The following is a 15,434-nucleotide window of genomic DNA, read 5'->3' as shown; positions in this document are numbered from 1 at the left end:
ATTGAACTGGGCCCCATGAGGGCGGAGTCCAGTGGCCTAACCACTGGACCATCGCGGCAGTCATTATATTAATATATATAATATAATATATATATATATTAATATTTTAATAATACTCATAAAAGTATGTAGATATATATATTATATTATTTTAATATATATAATATATATATAAAAATATAGTATATAATATGTATGTGTGGGTGTATGTGTGTTGTTGTGGCAGGGTGTGTGGTGTGGTGTTGTGTGTGTGTGGTGTGTGTGTGTTTTGTGTGGTGTGGTGTGTGTGTGGTGTGATATTTAATTTATACACCCCAAAAACACACACAAACACAACCCCACACAACCCCCAACATATATATATAATAATATATAATTAATATATTAAAAAATATTATTATTAAAATATATATATATTATATATATATATATAATAAAAAGGAGAAAAAGAGAGAGAGAGAGAGAAGAGGGGAGAGAGAGAGAGAGGAGAGAGGAGAGGAGGAGGAGAGAGAGGAGAGAGAAAACAGAGAGAGTGAGAGAGAAAAAAAAAAGAGAGAGAGAGAGAAAAACAGAGAGAAGAGAGAGAGAGAGAAGGGAGAGAGAGAAGAGAGAGAGGAAAAGGGGGAAGTGGGGGAGGAGAAGGGGAGAGAGAGAGAGAGAGAGAGAGAAGGGGAAAAGTGAAACAGAGAAGTGAGAGAGAAGAGAAACAGAAGAGAAGTGAGAGAGAAAAAAAAAAACAGGGAGAGAGAGGGGAAGGAGAAAAGAGAGGAGAGAGGGGGAGAGAGAGAGAGAGGAAAAACCCAGAGGAGAGGAGGAAGAGAGAGAGAGGAGAGAGGAGAGAGGGGAGTGAGTGTTTGGTGTGTGTGTGTTTTTGGTGGGTGGTTTGTGGTGGGTGTTGTGTGTGTGGTATGGTGTATGAGTATGCGTGCGGCGTTGTGTAGATGGTATGTATGTAAGGTAACATAAGATTTACATAGATCTTGTGTTTGGTGTGGTGCGCGCCCCCCGTGGTAGGGTTTTTGCGTGCGTGCGTGGTGTGTATACACGGTTTTTTAAATTTTGGTACGTGGTTAAATTTTAGACATAGATATGTAAAGGTAGAAGAGAAACTGATATGAAGAATTTTTATACGAAGATGCATTAACAGGGGAATTTTATTCCCAAAAGGGGATTTTTGCGCATAGAAGGGCCTGGTCCCGTGAAAATATCCTTTTGTTTTATTTGGGTATGAATCTACTGCGCGAATTTTGCATAATTTTACCCGGCTAATGTAATGGAATGTGGGGAAAACTTAACCCCTTCCGAAAAATTTCAATAAAAAACCCTATCATTTTAAATAAAAGATTTCGAACTGAAAAGATATAATTTAAAAAAATAAATAAAAAAAAAAGCATGAGGAAAGCATCTCTTTTTTTGTGCTAAGAACAATAAATTTTTTTATTGAAAGCTAGTCTTTTTATTTTTTTACATAAAATAAGATATTTCAAAAAATGACCAAAAACAAAATAGAAAAGGGGTTTGTTTACATCTTCCCTCGCAATCCGTCGACTTTTTCATTTTTTCCCCACACCGAAGTCGTTTCAAAACCCCATACAGAAAAACAGCAAAGAAAACCCAAAAAGCATAAAACATTCAACTAATTGCGTCACCCTCAAGAAAACGTGTAAATCCAGCAAAAAAAGCACTGGCGAGTGACAGCCAAGTCGACGTTTAGTGCCAGCGGCGGCGGGCGACAGCGAGGAAACCCAGTCCTGAAAACAAAAAAATCACGAGAGGGAAAACTCGGGTCAGGGCCCACGAGCCGTTTTTACGTTTAGAAGCCCCCCCCCCCACTTCCAGGGTGGTTCAGAGGGCAGAGCGCGCAGGGGAAAATTTCGGGCCCCCGGGAAGGATACTTCTCCCCGACATGGGGCAATGGAGGGTGAGATTTCGAAGGTTTGCTGTTCTCTCAAGATGTCTGAATGCCTATGGTTTGATGTCGCTTGGTGATATTAGGTTTGTGTTTCCATTTGGGGAGTTTCATGGGGATGGACCACTTTCGTTGAGGGAAAATCGCCGTTTTTTCCTGGGGTGTAGGCCTATGACTCGCAGTTCGTACATGCAAAAAAAAATTTTTGGGCAGTTTTGGGAAGGGTTGGGCACGAATTTTGGTAAAGTATACAAAGGACCGCACCGCTATAGAAATTTAAAATTTAATTGTAGGCAATGAAAAAAAATACATTTAGAATCGAAAATTTTAAATTTTCAGAAGCCCACGATTAGTTTTAAAAAAGAAAAAGTATCGGGTCCCCGGGGCGTTTACGCGGCTAAGCCCAATGCTTATAAGTTCTCCGCATTGTTACACCAATGCTCGGGCCACAGCGCTCCTACGTCACATGGCGTCTTGACGAATCTCATTCCCCTATTTTAGTTTTCATTACATCTCAGTGTATGATTTAATATTTTTTTTTAATAAACTTCAGATGATACTAAAAATATTTTGGGAAAAATTTTTTCCCGCATGTCAACCCAAAGTACAGAAAAAAAGTGTATGGAGTGGTTCCTTGACAAAAGAAGACCCTTTTCATCTATGGAAAAAAGGGGTGCAAACGAAAATAAAGGGGGAAAATAGGGCCAGACAAGAGTGAGGATCGCCCCTTTGTTTTTTAAGTCCCCTTCCTTTTTACTAGAATCAAAACAAATATGACGTGGAACTCACACCCAAATAGCCTTGATTTCTACGCCCGGGGAGCAAGTTTATTTTAAGGGGTGCGTCGATTCCCGGGGCATTTTTAAAAGCCCTTTTTTTTTGGATATACTGGGCAAATAGACATTCTTTTTTTATTCAGCCCGATATTGAAACCCCCCCAGTGCCGCAAATGCTGAAAAACTGATTTGAAACCATTTGACCATAGACGGGAAAGGGAAAAAGTTGGTGTTTCGCGATGATGTGGTTTTACCTGGGGGTCAGGGGGGATGCCCCCGGCTAGGTATATATATTGGTCCAGGGGGCAGAGCCCCTGGTAGGGATTATTTGATCATAGTGATAAACCACAGGATTTAAAGGTAGGTTGGTTTATTTTTAGGACGCATTGTACGATACCCCGGGGGATTGGATTAGTGAAAATTTCCCTAGATTTTTATGAACGATGGGTTTGGTTTCCCGTATAGTTTTTTTGAAAATGGGCTCGGTCGAGGGTTTTTAAGTGGCGGCGGTCTGTAGAGTTTTATTTTCCAATTTTTAAAGTTTTTTTTTGCTTGTTTTTCACATTCTGTTTTTTTTTATTTTCCTTTTTACCCCACAATTTCTCGATCTACTCCCTGCCCTCCCCTGCTATCAGGACTTTTCAATTCACATCAAGATTTTCGGGGAGAATGCAACGAAAATATCATCAATCTTGTCGTTCACGAAAAAAAAATTGATACAAAATTGTTGGGGGACCCGGTTGTCTTTTTGATAAATTAACCTGTTTCAATTGGGGGGGGGTTTGGGGGCGGTCTTTTAAAGTGATTTGGAATTGCTTGTTTGTTTGGTGAGCCCGTAACACCCCTTTGAATCTACTGCGAATGATTTTTTGGGTTTGGGGGTTTTTTTTTCCACTTATGGAAAATTTTAATTACTTTTCTAGCGTTCCCCAAATTATCCCCCCCCCAAAAACCCCCCGGGACCCCACGGGATCCCCAAGATTTTTGGCTGGAGTTTAGGGCTTGTTGACGTGTGCGGTCCTTTATAAAAATTTTTCCCCCAAATTCCTCAGGGGGGTATTTATGCTGCTATTGGGTATTTACCTTTTTTTGAGGGCATAAGAACCACTGAGACAAATTAAAATTAGTGAGATGTGGCAACGGGCCCGACAGTGGGCCCGGGGGTCCGCGCTTTAAGCCAAAAGTCCCGCTCCCCTCGCTCTGGGCGTCGTGCGCATACAAGCTTACCCTGCCGAGAGACCCGTTTCTATGATGTTACTGTAACCCCCTCAATAAGGGTTAAAAAGGGGGATACTTGTGACGACGACGAAACGACAAAAACAACAAAAACCCAAAAAAAAATTTTACATTGTAGATAATATATGTATATAATGTATATAAGGGATATATATGTTATATAGGATATTAGTATTTTTAGTATTATATATATATATAATGTAATATATATTGTATATATATATATATATATATATGTATATATATATATGATATATGTATATATATATATGTATATATATATTAGTAGTATATATATATATATATATATATGATATTGTATATATATATGTATATATATAATGTATGTATATATATATGTATATATATAATGATGATATATATATATATGTATAAATATATATTATATATCATATATATATATATAATATTATATATATATAATATATACATATAATATACATAATATATAATAATATATATAGAATATAATAATATTATATATATAAAATATATATATATATAATATATAAAATATATATATATATATATATATATAATATATATAATATATATATATATATATTATATATTATATATATATATATATATATTATTATATATATAATATATATATATATTATCTATATATATATATATATATAATAATATATATATATATATAATATAAAAATTTAAAATATATATATATAAATTTTATATATATATAAAATATATAATAAAAAAATTATCGACTTTTTCCCCAAAATTTTTTTAATTCAAGTTAATTTTATAGAGGGATGACAAAATGGGGGAAATGGATACTTATAGAGCTACTTTATATATTCAACTATTATGAGGAAAGGTCCAGTTAGACAAGTTGCAATATAAGCAGAGGGCTGAATAAATATTTTACATGCAATCATGAAAATATTTTAAATTATTCTGACTTGTATCTAAGGCCGTGGAAAGCATGTGGTAGGTTGAATACATATGTACGATAGCTCCCTAACTTACTCTACAGTCAGTCGAGGAAATAAATTTTCAAAAACGGGTTTCGCCTTTTTAGAATAAAAGGAAAAATATTTTAAAAATTTTTCCGGAATTGTTTTGGAAAAAAGGATCGGTAGTTCTTTCTAAAAATGTATTTCGCATATGGGAGTTCATTTGACGATAATTGGTGACGATTATAGGTATACTACAGATTTATTAACTTTTTAATTTTCGGAATTCATTTTCAGGGGAACAACTTTAAATTCGATAGAAAGAAGGGCATGAAGTGTATCAGAAAAATAATGGGATAAAACAGGCTTAAATACAGTAAATATAATGCAATAATACATAAAACAATGTATCAAAAACTTTGGCTTGAAATGTCACCTTTCAGAAAAGTCTACATAAAGACCCTCCCATGTTCTGTAAAGTCTACAGAAATGGACATCATTATCGAGCTGTGAAGCCACCTTTATAGACATATATATGCACACAAAACGTAACCAAGAAAGTACCAAAAACCCCCCTTTTGGGGTCCCCTCCAAACCCCTCCCCCCATTGGGATATCTACCTATTGGGGCTCTCTCCCTGGACCCCCCTCCCCTCCCATTGGAGTATTTACCTATCGAGGGCCCCCTCCGGGGCCCCCCCCCCCTTGGGGGGATTTAACCTATGGGGCTCTGCCCCGGACCCCCAAGGGTTTTAAGTTTTTTGTTGGAGGAAAAAGCTGAACCACAGTAAAAGGGGCAGGGTGCGTTTTCGTTTGGCTCTGGATGCAACATTAAAATACGCAAGTTGCGATAAAGTGGCAACTTTTTGGTTTTGTACACCGTGCACAAGTATCAAAAAAAGAAATTGGGTTTTTCCCGACTTTTTTTTGAGTTATGGCCTTGTACAAACTGCATAGATTTCTTTTCGCATTTTTTTTTTCCTTACTGGATGTTTCACAAAAATGTCAAATAGGCTGCCGGGTGAGGCCAGTCCTTTGGGAAACACTGTAGGAAAAGAAAATCAGCCATTTGATACAAAAAATTTAATATTGCAATAGGAAACTCAAAATTGTATGGATAAAATTTATATAATAAGGACTTTAAATGTACAATGTTTGAAATGGGAATAGCGTATGATTGATAAATATATATAGACAACATGTTAATGTTTCCACATGCACATATAAATGCACACGCTGTTGTTGTTGATGTTTGTGGAGTTAGAGAAAAAACTAAGATTGTATTTTCTACCTTTGATATTTCCGTTACCAGAGGTGATCGCTCTGTTTTACTTATGTTTATATAATCATATTGTTTTGCTCTTCATGCTATTACTAACTGTTTTTTGCTACTCCGAAATACATATTTATATATGTTTTCCAAAGGATCAGTAAGCTTTCTATGTGCATTCAGGTAAAATAAAGCTGGGACTAGTTCTTTATGATTAACCTCCTGGATTTCCTTTCTTGGTCACTTGGAATAAGTTTAAGCAGAAGCCCAATTGGTGGCTCATGCTAGGGCCACCCTTGGGGACTGCCCAGCTTCTTTCAGCTACTAAGAACTGAACTTGATGAGGGACAATTTGATTCAGCCCTTTTCCTTTAACCACCACTTATTGGTGGTTTGTTTGGTATTAAATTTAACCAATTGTCTAATTCTCCTTTAACCCTGCACCGACGGATATCAGAAATTTCTGAGTGGCATAAATTGGGAGTCTGCTACATGTAGTGAAACTTCCCTCACCACACACTCCAGCGTGTTGCTGTGCATACAGCCATACCCCGCAGACCAAGCAGTTTTGACACTTTCACACCTGACCCATTGGGAACAGGTTAAAAACTTCCAATTTGCTCTGAGCTGTATTTCTAATACTTTTTGGTACACTGTTAAGTTGTCTGGCCAATTAAGAAGGAAACTTGGATTATACATTCTTTGGTAATTTTTTGTTTCACATAGTGATTGGTTAATCTTTCTGGTGTAGATGAACTTAGCAAGGGCAAATTGAAGATGATATTCTTTTAGAGGAGAAAACACTGTGGTTAATCTTTACAGTATGGATGCACTCACCCCAATTCCACATCACAAAATCTATTCATCAATCTAAATTACCGTGACTGGGTGTGGACCTTTGGGCATTGCCTGAGGGGAAAGGTTAATGCGGGGCTCTGCAGGGCTCTGCTCTCCATATTGTCTTCACCTTCGTATGCATGGCAAGATATAGCAGAAATTCTGGAGCACCAAGTGGACTCAGGCTATAAACAGTGCTTTCTGTGACCTTTAACTTTATTTGTGGCAAACATTTGTTTGCATATTCTTGAACTGATGACTGTAATTTTTTGTCTTCCTACAAGAATATTATCTTTAATTTGCCTTAGCTTAGTGTGTCCATACCATAAAGATTAACCAAAGATTAACATTACAAAGGACAAGCAAGGAATTTTGACACCACACATGAGTGTTTTTGTGCCTGGACTAAAAGCTACACGCCAACGAGAGTGGCCACTCAAGTAAGCCTAATGTCGAGAGTTTGTGCCATGAATGGGCAGCAAAGCACCTGATCCACAGGGTTGATTGAGAAATTTGAACAGTTATCTTGAATGACAACACGTTTTTCTTGATTCCCCCCTCTTCTGTCTCTCATGGATTGGTGCCATACATATATAAAGAAGTATCTTTCTCTTAGATGTGTCTGATATTTTTTGTGAGACTTGGATTCCATGCTTGGCACTGGTATTCCAATTTTGGAATCACTAGTGTTTTCCATAGTGGCAGTAGGAGTTCTGGATCTCTTGTCTGAAATGGTCTCATCATCCATCCACACAGCTTTTCCTGTCAGCTCAAAATGCAACCACATTTTCTTTAATCTCTATTCCCTCAACAGTGTGTGTGATCTTGGTTTTTAACTTGCAGTTGGACTATATATTATGATTTTAGATTTATCAGCATTGAAAGTCCTGAAAGGTCTTTTGTCTTCATCTTCTGTTAACCTTAATGGTATCTTTTTTCCCAGAATCATCAGTAAAAGATATTCCTCTAGTATCTACATTAATGTCCACAATCATAATTAGGAACAACAGAGGTCCAAGAACTGAGCCTTGCAGTACTCCACTTCTAACAGATAATTCATTGGAATGATATTCATTAATAGTTAATTTTTGCTTGAGATTTTTTTAGGGAATCATGTACCCATATTTCTACTTTTCCAAGTTCCTTTTTAAAGCTTATGGAAAAGAATTCCATGGTCAGTTAGGTTTCTTTGTGTCTGCAGGGTTTCAGCTTTTGAGAGACAAGATCTGCCCTTTCTATGCCATTCTGTCCAGAGTTTATCTTGTTTTCTTGTTCTAGATTATGTGAGATGTTAGTATCACTGGTCTGTTATTTATAGGCACAATATGTGAGTGCATTTATTATTTTCACTTTCATGGAGTTAGTTACACCATATGACCCAGGAATATATAATTTTCTTTAAAATATTGTAGACATTGATCTTCTCTAGTTTAAACAAATTTCTGTATATCTGCAGCACTTATAATTATCTTAAGAGTACTGCACTTTCACCTCAAAAATAGGCACAATGGTCTTAAAAAGTATGCAAACAAAACAGTAAATACTCATGTATCTTCATGAAATGACAGCCAGTTGTCAGTAACCTCTGTGCATGAAATTTTAGGAAGCATCAAGTAAGTTAAGTGAAGCCTTGCCTATTGATTAAAAATAGTGTTATTGGGTATTGTTTAAAGATTGATTGAATGATGAACATTCTCTCTCTCTCTCTCTCTCTCTCTCTCTCTCTCTCTCTCTCTCTCTCTCTCTCTCTCTCTCTCTCTCTCTCTCACTCCCTCTCCCTCTCCCTCTCCCTCTCCCTCTCCCTCTCCCTCTCCCCCCCCCAGTCATCTTGGTCATATGAAATCAGGCACACCACTGCCTTCTGTTCCATTCATGTATAACTTTGTATTGCACAACTATTCAGTGTATCTTAAGTCTTATCCATGGGCAAGTGCTTATGCAGTATAAAATTCAGGAGTGGTCTTAAACATGGGTCACTCTCCACAGGAATGAATTGCTACATTTCTCTAGTATTTAAAGGTCCTTATAGCCCAGTGTTATTTGTATTGAGCATTTCAGATTTCTGCATATTGTTGTGTATCATTTTCCTACATAAAAAAGTAAGATATGCTTCCTTTTAATATTAATATATATAGTAAACCGTAAGTTGCCCTGAACTGTCAAGTGGATAACCACTCATGTAAGTTACTCATTTCGCACATGCTATTACCTTGTGGCTGAGTGTTCATGTATGTATGTTTGCTGCAAGTACATAAACCCATTTAGCATTCCTTGTCTTTCCTCTCACTTGGAATACTTGTCTTATCCAGTTTTAATTTTGCAGAACCACGGTAGCTATTGCTGGAGAGGATTTCGTCATGGTTGCCAGTGATACACGTCTGTCCCGAGGATTCAACATTCTCTCGCGTGAACAAGGCAAAGTCTTCAACTTGACTCCCAAGACAATGTTGGCTTCTACTGGCTGTTGGGCAGATGTCCTCACTCTCAACAAAGTGTTACAAGCAAGGCTTATGGTAAGCAAATAGAAAACCTTTTTCTTTTGCTGGAATAAATGTATGTGTACAAACTTTTTTTTAAATATTTGTCATTATCTTGCTTCCTTAGATGTACTCTCATGAACATCATGATACGATGTCTACAACTGCTGTTGCCCAGTTGCTGTCTACGATGTTATACTGGAGAAGGTTCTTCCCCTATTATGTATCCAACATGCTTGTAGGATTAGATGAAAGTGGTAAGTTAAGCTACAATTAGTCACTGACATTGATGATGATGAGGATGATTGTTTTTTTTTTTTTTCTGCTATCCAGTTATCATTGTTAACTCATTGATATTGAGATAGCAAAAATGCATGCCATTCCTACTGTGTTTTCTTTCTGTTATTGGTCTTTACACATACAAGTGCTACAAGTGCTGTATCACCAAGGAGTCAGTTACTAATCTTACCTAGCTCACCCTATTATCCTTATTGTAGTTTTTTTTTATTATTATTATTGTTACTGGTTGTATTGTTAATAACATTATAATCTTAATGTCAATAATAATAAAACAAACAGTAATAGCATTAGAAAAAAACATTTTCCATGAACTGGAGGCAATGGGAAATCGGGAGAGGTTATGGAGGCCTCCTAATTATCTCCTTGATGGCAGACCACTTGTGGAGCCATTTTTATGCAAACAAATTTCACAGAAGGAAACTACAGGTTACAGCACATGTTTCTGGCAGCAATGGGTTATTGAGAGAAAAATCAACTTTTGGATTTCATCTTCAGGGTTGAAGATGTGCAAAAAGGGTATTGAAAACTCTCTCTGTTTTTTTTCCATAGTGGGTTTTAAGTCATTGTATTAATGCAATAGTTCATTTGGTCAATCATATTTAATGAGAAATATTGTGCCTTGGAAAGAATACTACCCAGCTATCCATTGCCCTTATAGTATGAACCTGAAACCTTGTGATGAAAAACCTGGTATACAAGTGAATATATTGTTTTTGTTAAGAATATTACAAAGGAAGTTATAGATATTGCTATTGATAACTTTGATGGCCTGGTTCTCAAAACATGAATACTATTAAAATGGGGAAAAAAGGAAGGGTTATTGATTTGTTACTTACCACAAGGATCAATGATAATTAATCCCAACTTCTGGCAAAATTATCATAACCATAACACAGTAAAACACACACACACACAAACACACACACACACAAACACACACACACACACACACACAACACACACCACACACACACACACACACACACACAAACACACCACACACACACACACAACAACACAAAACACACAAACCACACACACACACACACAACACACAAAAACCACACACACAACACACACACACAACAACACACACACACCCAACACAACAACACAACCAACACCACACCACACAACAACACACACACACCCACACCAAACACACACACACACACACAACACACACAAACACACACACACACACACACACACACACACACACACACACACACACACACACACACACACACACACACACACACACACACACAAAATACATTTGACTTGACCAGAAATACAGCTGAAGGTGAAACACTATACCAATGAGTTACATATGTAATTTGTGTTACATCATATTAGAGATAATTAGGCAATTGGTAGTCTTGTATGTCTGAACACATTTCATTAGCTGAGAGAATTAGAAAGAGAATCCAGGAGTCTAGGAAAAGGAGGTGTATTCCAGATGGGGGCAGTGATTACTTTTTCTGTGTAAGCTTAATCCAGAGCCGACGGGCATGTCATGTATGTGCATGCCATACCCAATGTGAGTTTACTTTATTAAATGCTTTTACACATAGATGGCTACACTTGTACTAGGTCACCAGTGAGCCAGTTACGAGTACTTCGTGTCTTGCCCGTTTACCCTTTTTCTTAATTTGCGAAAATATTTAGCATTATCTTATTTTGTTTTTACTAATGTTCATAACATTATAGTAATTGCAATGTCTATAATAAAAATAACACTTGATATTTATAGCATTAGTAAAAAAACATTTTTCCTGCCAATTCAAGGAAAGGTGAAATCAGGTAAGGTCACAAGGTCTACTAATTGACTCCTTTGTGGCTAAATACTAACAGAGCCATCTATGTGCTGAGACATTTCACAAAAATATAAAAAATGAGCACAACATTTTCCAGGTAGCATTGGGTCAATAGGTGAGTGAATAGAGGCTAACCCACTGCAAGTAAGATGTGTCTGTCTATGCCAGTGTAGCTGTATCTGTAATTTTAAAATATTTTTTGAATATGTACTTTGTTTTATGTGTTGATTATTGACACAGCCTGTACTTTCAACATGGGGAATTTAAGCCATTGGTGCAGGTATATGCACTATCTATAGACGTTTTGTTTTATTAATTTATTCATCCATACGGCTCTACAAATGCTGTTACCATGGATCAACTAGCAGGCCAGATCTCGCCTTATTTTCCCACTCCTTTGTTTCAGTGTCTCTTTGTCTGTTTCTCTCTGTCTGTCTGTCTGTATAGTTCCAGTTGTTGTATTGTCAACATTTTGATTATTACAATGTTATGAAGAAGACAAATAGCAATAAAAAAAAAAAATAAATAAATAAAAATCTTTCCAGGATTCTAGGAAAAGGATACAGGTGAAATCAGCTGGATTAGTAGTTGATTCTTTGCTGACAAATCACTTGTGGTGCCATCTGTGTGAATAAGATTAACTAAAATCACAGTGGACTACACTTTAGGTGCCACGGGCTCATAGGTTTGTCGAGGTTTTTATAACTAATCCCCCCCCCCCTTTTTTTTTTTTTTTTTTTTTAACCAGGCAAAGGAGTTGTTTATCACTATGATCCAGTAGGCCATATGGAAAAGCTACTTTCAGTGCTGCAGGAGCATCTGTGTCACTCATTCAGCCTTTCCTGGACAACCAAGTTGGTGCCTTCAACATGGAGGGTGTGGATCCTCCTAAAATGACCAAGGTAAGGCATAGTGAATAAAGATCTGCACTAGTATCTAGCTCTAGATGAGATTTTCCCTATGTGGGATTTGTCAGGAGACATGCACAAACACTGTTATAAAATTGATGGAAAATTGCTCAAGCAAAAAAATCCTTGTGCACTTATTTTATCAAATAATTTAACCCTTTATTAAATTTTATATACAAAATGAAATTGCTAAGCAAAAGAAATTTTTGGGAACTATACTTCTTTGATATCACAATATAAAACATTTCATAACATATACAAAAATGTATTATTGATTATTCCTGTTGTTTAAGAATGTGGTAATATTTATCTTTTTAAATAAAATTCTCAACCTTTTCGGAAACTTCCGCCGCTGATTATGATTCCTTTGTGTCTGCTGCTGAACGTCTTAATACAGGGGGCATCATTTTTTAAACCCCTACTAAGGTTAAAAATCAGAAGAAAATATAAAGTTGCGCATGGATTAAATTTGTGGAGAGCCTCATTAATTTTCGCAGAAACCTTCAATTGAATTTGGATTGTGTGGAATTGAATTATTTTCCAAAGCTGTAATCAATTGTCAACTGAATGCAGTTGTCTATATTATTCATGTCATTTAAAGTGAAGCATGTTTATTTCTTTACATGGATGTAGGTTTCAAAACATTTTGAATAAAAGTTTAATAAATCTCTTTTTTGTTTATTTAAAAATTCATATATACAAAAAAGAAAATCACAAATTACCAGAAAAAAGGGAATTTTAAGTAAGGAATTTCCTGTATCTTACTACAGCTGCTAAGAACGTCCCAAGCTAAGACAGTTGCTGACCCCTTTTCCCCCTGATTCTTCCACACATGAAAAACGTAGTTTCTTTTCCAGCCATTCCCAAACTTTTAAAGAAAAAATTTAAATAAGTAAAAGCAACAAATGTATTTCTGAGCACAAATATATCTACTATTATCACCAACTGCAGCTATTTGAGAGAGAGAAAAAAATTACTTGAGGAATTCATCTCACCAACTCCTCTTTTTACCTTTATTATGATTAGAAATGGTACAAGTGTACCTACCATTAATGAACCTTAAGAATGAGAAGAAAATTTACTCACCTGTGACAAATGGTGTATGTGGTTTAGGTCAGTTGCTCGTACAACAACTTTCGGCTGACCATGGTCCTCCCAGGCTTGCAGGATGTGAGGGTTTAGCTTCTGCATTTTCTTATAGGATGCTAATGTGGCATGGCTACACTGGGCTGCTGTTTTCCCTGGTTTATGATTAGAAAAAGTGTAAGAAAAAGGAATAAAATATTTTCGGACTGATAATTAGAAAGCACGTTTAAGCTCTTTCACTATGGGATATGTGGTACTAAGTGTGGGGCCTTCCTTAACACGTGCAGAAAATATTCCATCCTAGCTTAGCCTCAGAACAAACAGTAGCCTATGGCTGAGCAAAATCATCTAAGATAAAGTCTATTTTACCTTATAGTGTGGAGTATCTTGTATTGTTAGCCCAAAATTCTTTAAAAATAAAATTCTGAAGTTAACTGAATATGCACTGACTATATCATTGTAAAATTAGGGGGAGGGAGAGAGAAAAATCCGGCAATATTATTGCAAATTCACAAGTCTTTAGTACCCTAGCCCTATTTATTTACTGTTAACATGATTTTGACCCCTAACAGCTGAGTGGCACCAAATGATTCCACTTTAGAACATAGCTTAGAAACTGAGCGGATCAACAGAGCAGGAGCTACAGAACTACTTTTTGTCAAACTGCATAGTCTAGGCCTCCATCTAGAGTATCCAATTAATGATCTGAATAAATCTCAAGGGCCTGGAGCAAACTTTCACTAACTTTTGGGCTCTTCTCTCAAACAATTGGGCAAACATTATTATATGTAAAACTGCCCCTCCAAACTTCAAAGAGTTTTGTTTTCCTTGGTTTAAGTTGAAAAAGTGCTGGATCTGATTAAAACTTTTCAAGTCTCTTCCTCACCCATTCTATATTCTCTAAGGAATATATAATTGACAATTCTCCCCACTGTGACACTAAAGATTCAAGTTTTTTAAATTCCAAAATCACAATAGAGAAGAGGAGAAAGAAAAAAGAAAAATTGATAAAGACAGAATAAAGGGAAAAAGGGCAAAAATGAAATAAAGAGTTAACTCAGAAACAAAAAACAAGACAACTTAAGAAAAGGAAAAATGTCAAGTTATAAAGAACCTTCTGAAATCGCCCTTTTCCTTTTTCCCATTTTCAAATCGTGCCGAACAACAAGCACCAACTTGCTGGGTCCAGTAACGATGAGGTTCTTCACTCGGATCACAGTATTAAATCCTTCTTTCCAAAATGAGCCTCTAAAAACTAGTCACCATAAGACTAATTTTTTGAATGTTTAAGTATTTAGCAGTTGAATGCCCTCCATCTAGGTCCTCCATTGTCTTTCTTGTATTTTTGCACAATGTTTCAGTCAATCACACAGGCCTCTCGGAAACACTCGATGTCAGAAAGACTGAAACTATTTTGATTTATTCTTGTTATAGTCCGAAATGCACTGCTGGAAATCCTTCACTTCTGTCTGACATTTCCTCCAGTCCTTGTTATCAGCCATGCAAAACTGGAAAGAGAAAGGCTGCACATGAACAAAACGAAAACCAAAAATATCACACACAAAATGTAAATGACACAAATACAGACTTCTATTGCTCACTGAATTTTAAACACTGACCAAATCAGGGAAAAGATCTCCCCAATTTCAAAAAGAAACGGTCTCTGATATATCAAAGGATCAAAAGAAAAATGAAATTTGCTAAATTAATGATGGGTGGGAAAAGAGAAAAGAATAAAAGAAGAAGAAAAGAGAAAAGAAAAGAAAAGAACAGGAAAAGAAGGAAATGAAAAGAACAGGAAAGGAAAAAAAAAAAAGAAAAGAAAAGAGAATAAGAAAACAAGAAAGAAAGAAAGAAAAGAACAGGAAAAGA

General features: G+C 36.2%; 2 protein-coding genes across 2 annotated transcripts in view; one reads left to right on the top strand and one right to left on the bottom strand.

Annotated features, from left to right (window-relative positions):
- The first annotated feature begins 15 nt into the window (after positions 1 to 15).
- LOC119587568 (proteasome subunit beta type-1-like) lies at positions 16 to 12,503 on the top strand. Its single transcript, XM_037936282.1, is given in 6 exon segments — positions 16 to 31; positions 1,840 to 1,921; positions 9,295 to 9,484; positions 9,576 to 9,705; positions 12,317 to 12,361; positions 12,364 to 12,503. Coding segments are annotated over 6 exon segments (588 nt in total). The 3' UTR covers positions 12,489 to 12,503.
- A 974-nt stretch (positions 12,504 to 13,477) lies between these two features.
- Positions 13,478 to 15,434, bottom strand: part of LOC119596568 (probable peptidyl-tRNA hydrolase 2) — a 58,225-nt gene continuing 56,268 nt past the window's right edge. Inside the window, 3 exon segments of the mRNA XM_037945877.1 lie at positions 13,478 to 13,717; positions 14,677 to 14,786; positions 14,788 to 15,070. Coding sequence (XP_037801805.1) covers positions 13,536 to 13,717; positions 14,677 to 14,786; positions 14,788 to 14,891 — 396 coding nt within the window. The 5' untranslated portion in view covers positions 14,892 to 15,070 and the 3' untranslated portion in view covers positions 13,478 to 13,535.

This window comes from Penaeus monodon, chromosome 3 (assembly GCF_015228065.2).
Source record: "Penaeus monodon isolate SGIC_2016 chromosome 3, NSTDA_Pmon_1, whole genome shotgun sequence".
In the NCBI taxonomy this organism is placed as follows: Eukaryota; Metazoa; Arthropoda; class Malacostraca; order Decapoda; family Penaeidae; genus Penaeus; species Penaeus monodon.
This window is presented reverse-complemented; position numbering and strand designations above follow the sequence as displayed.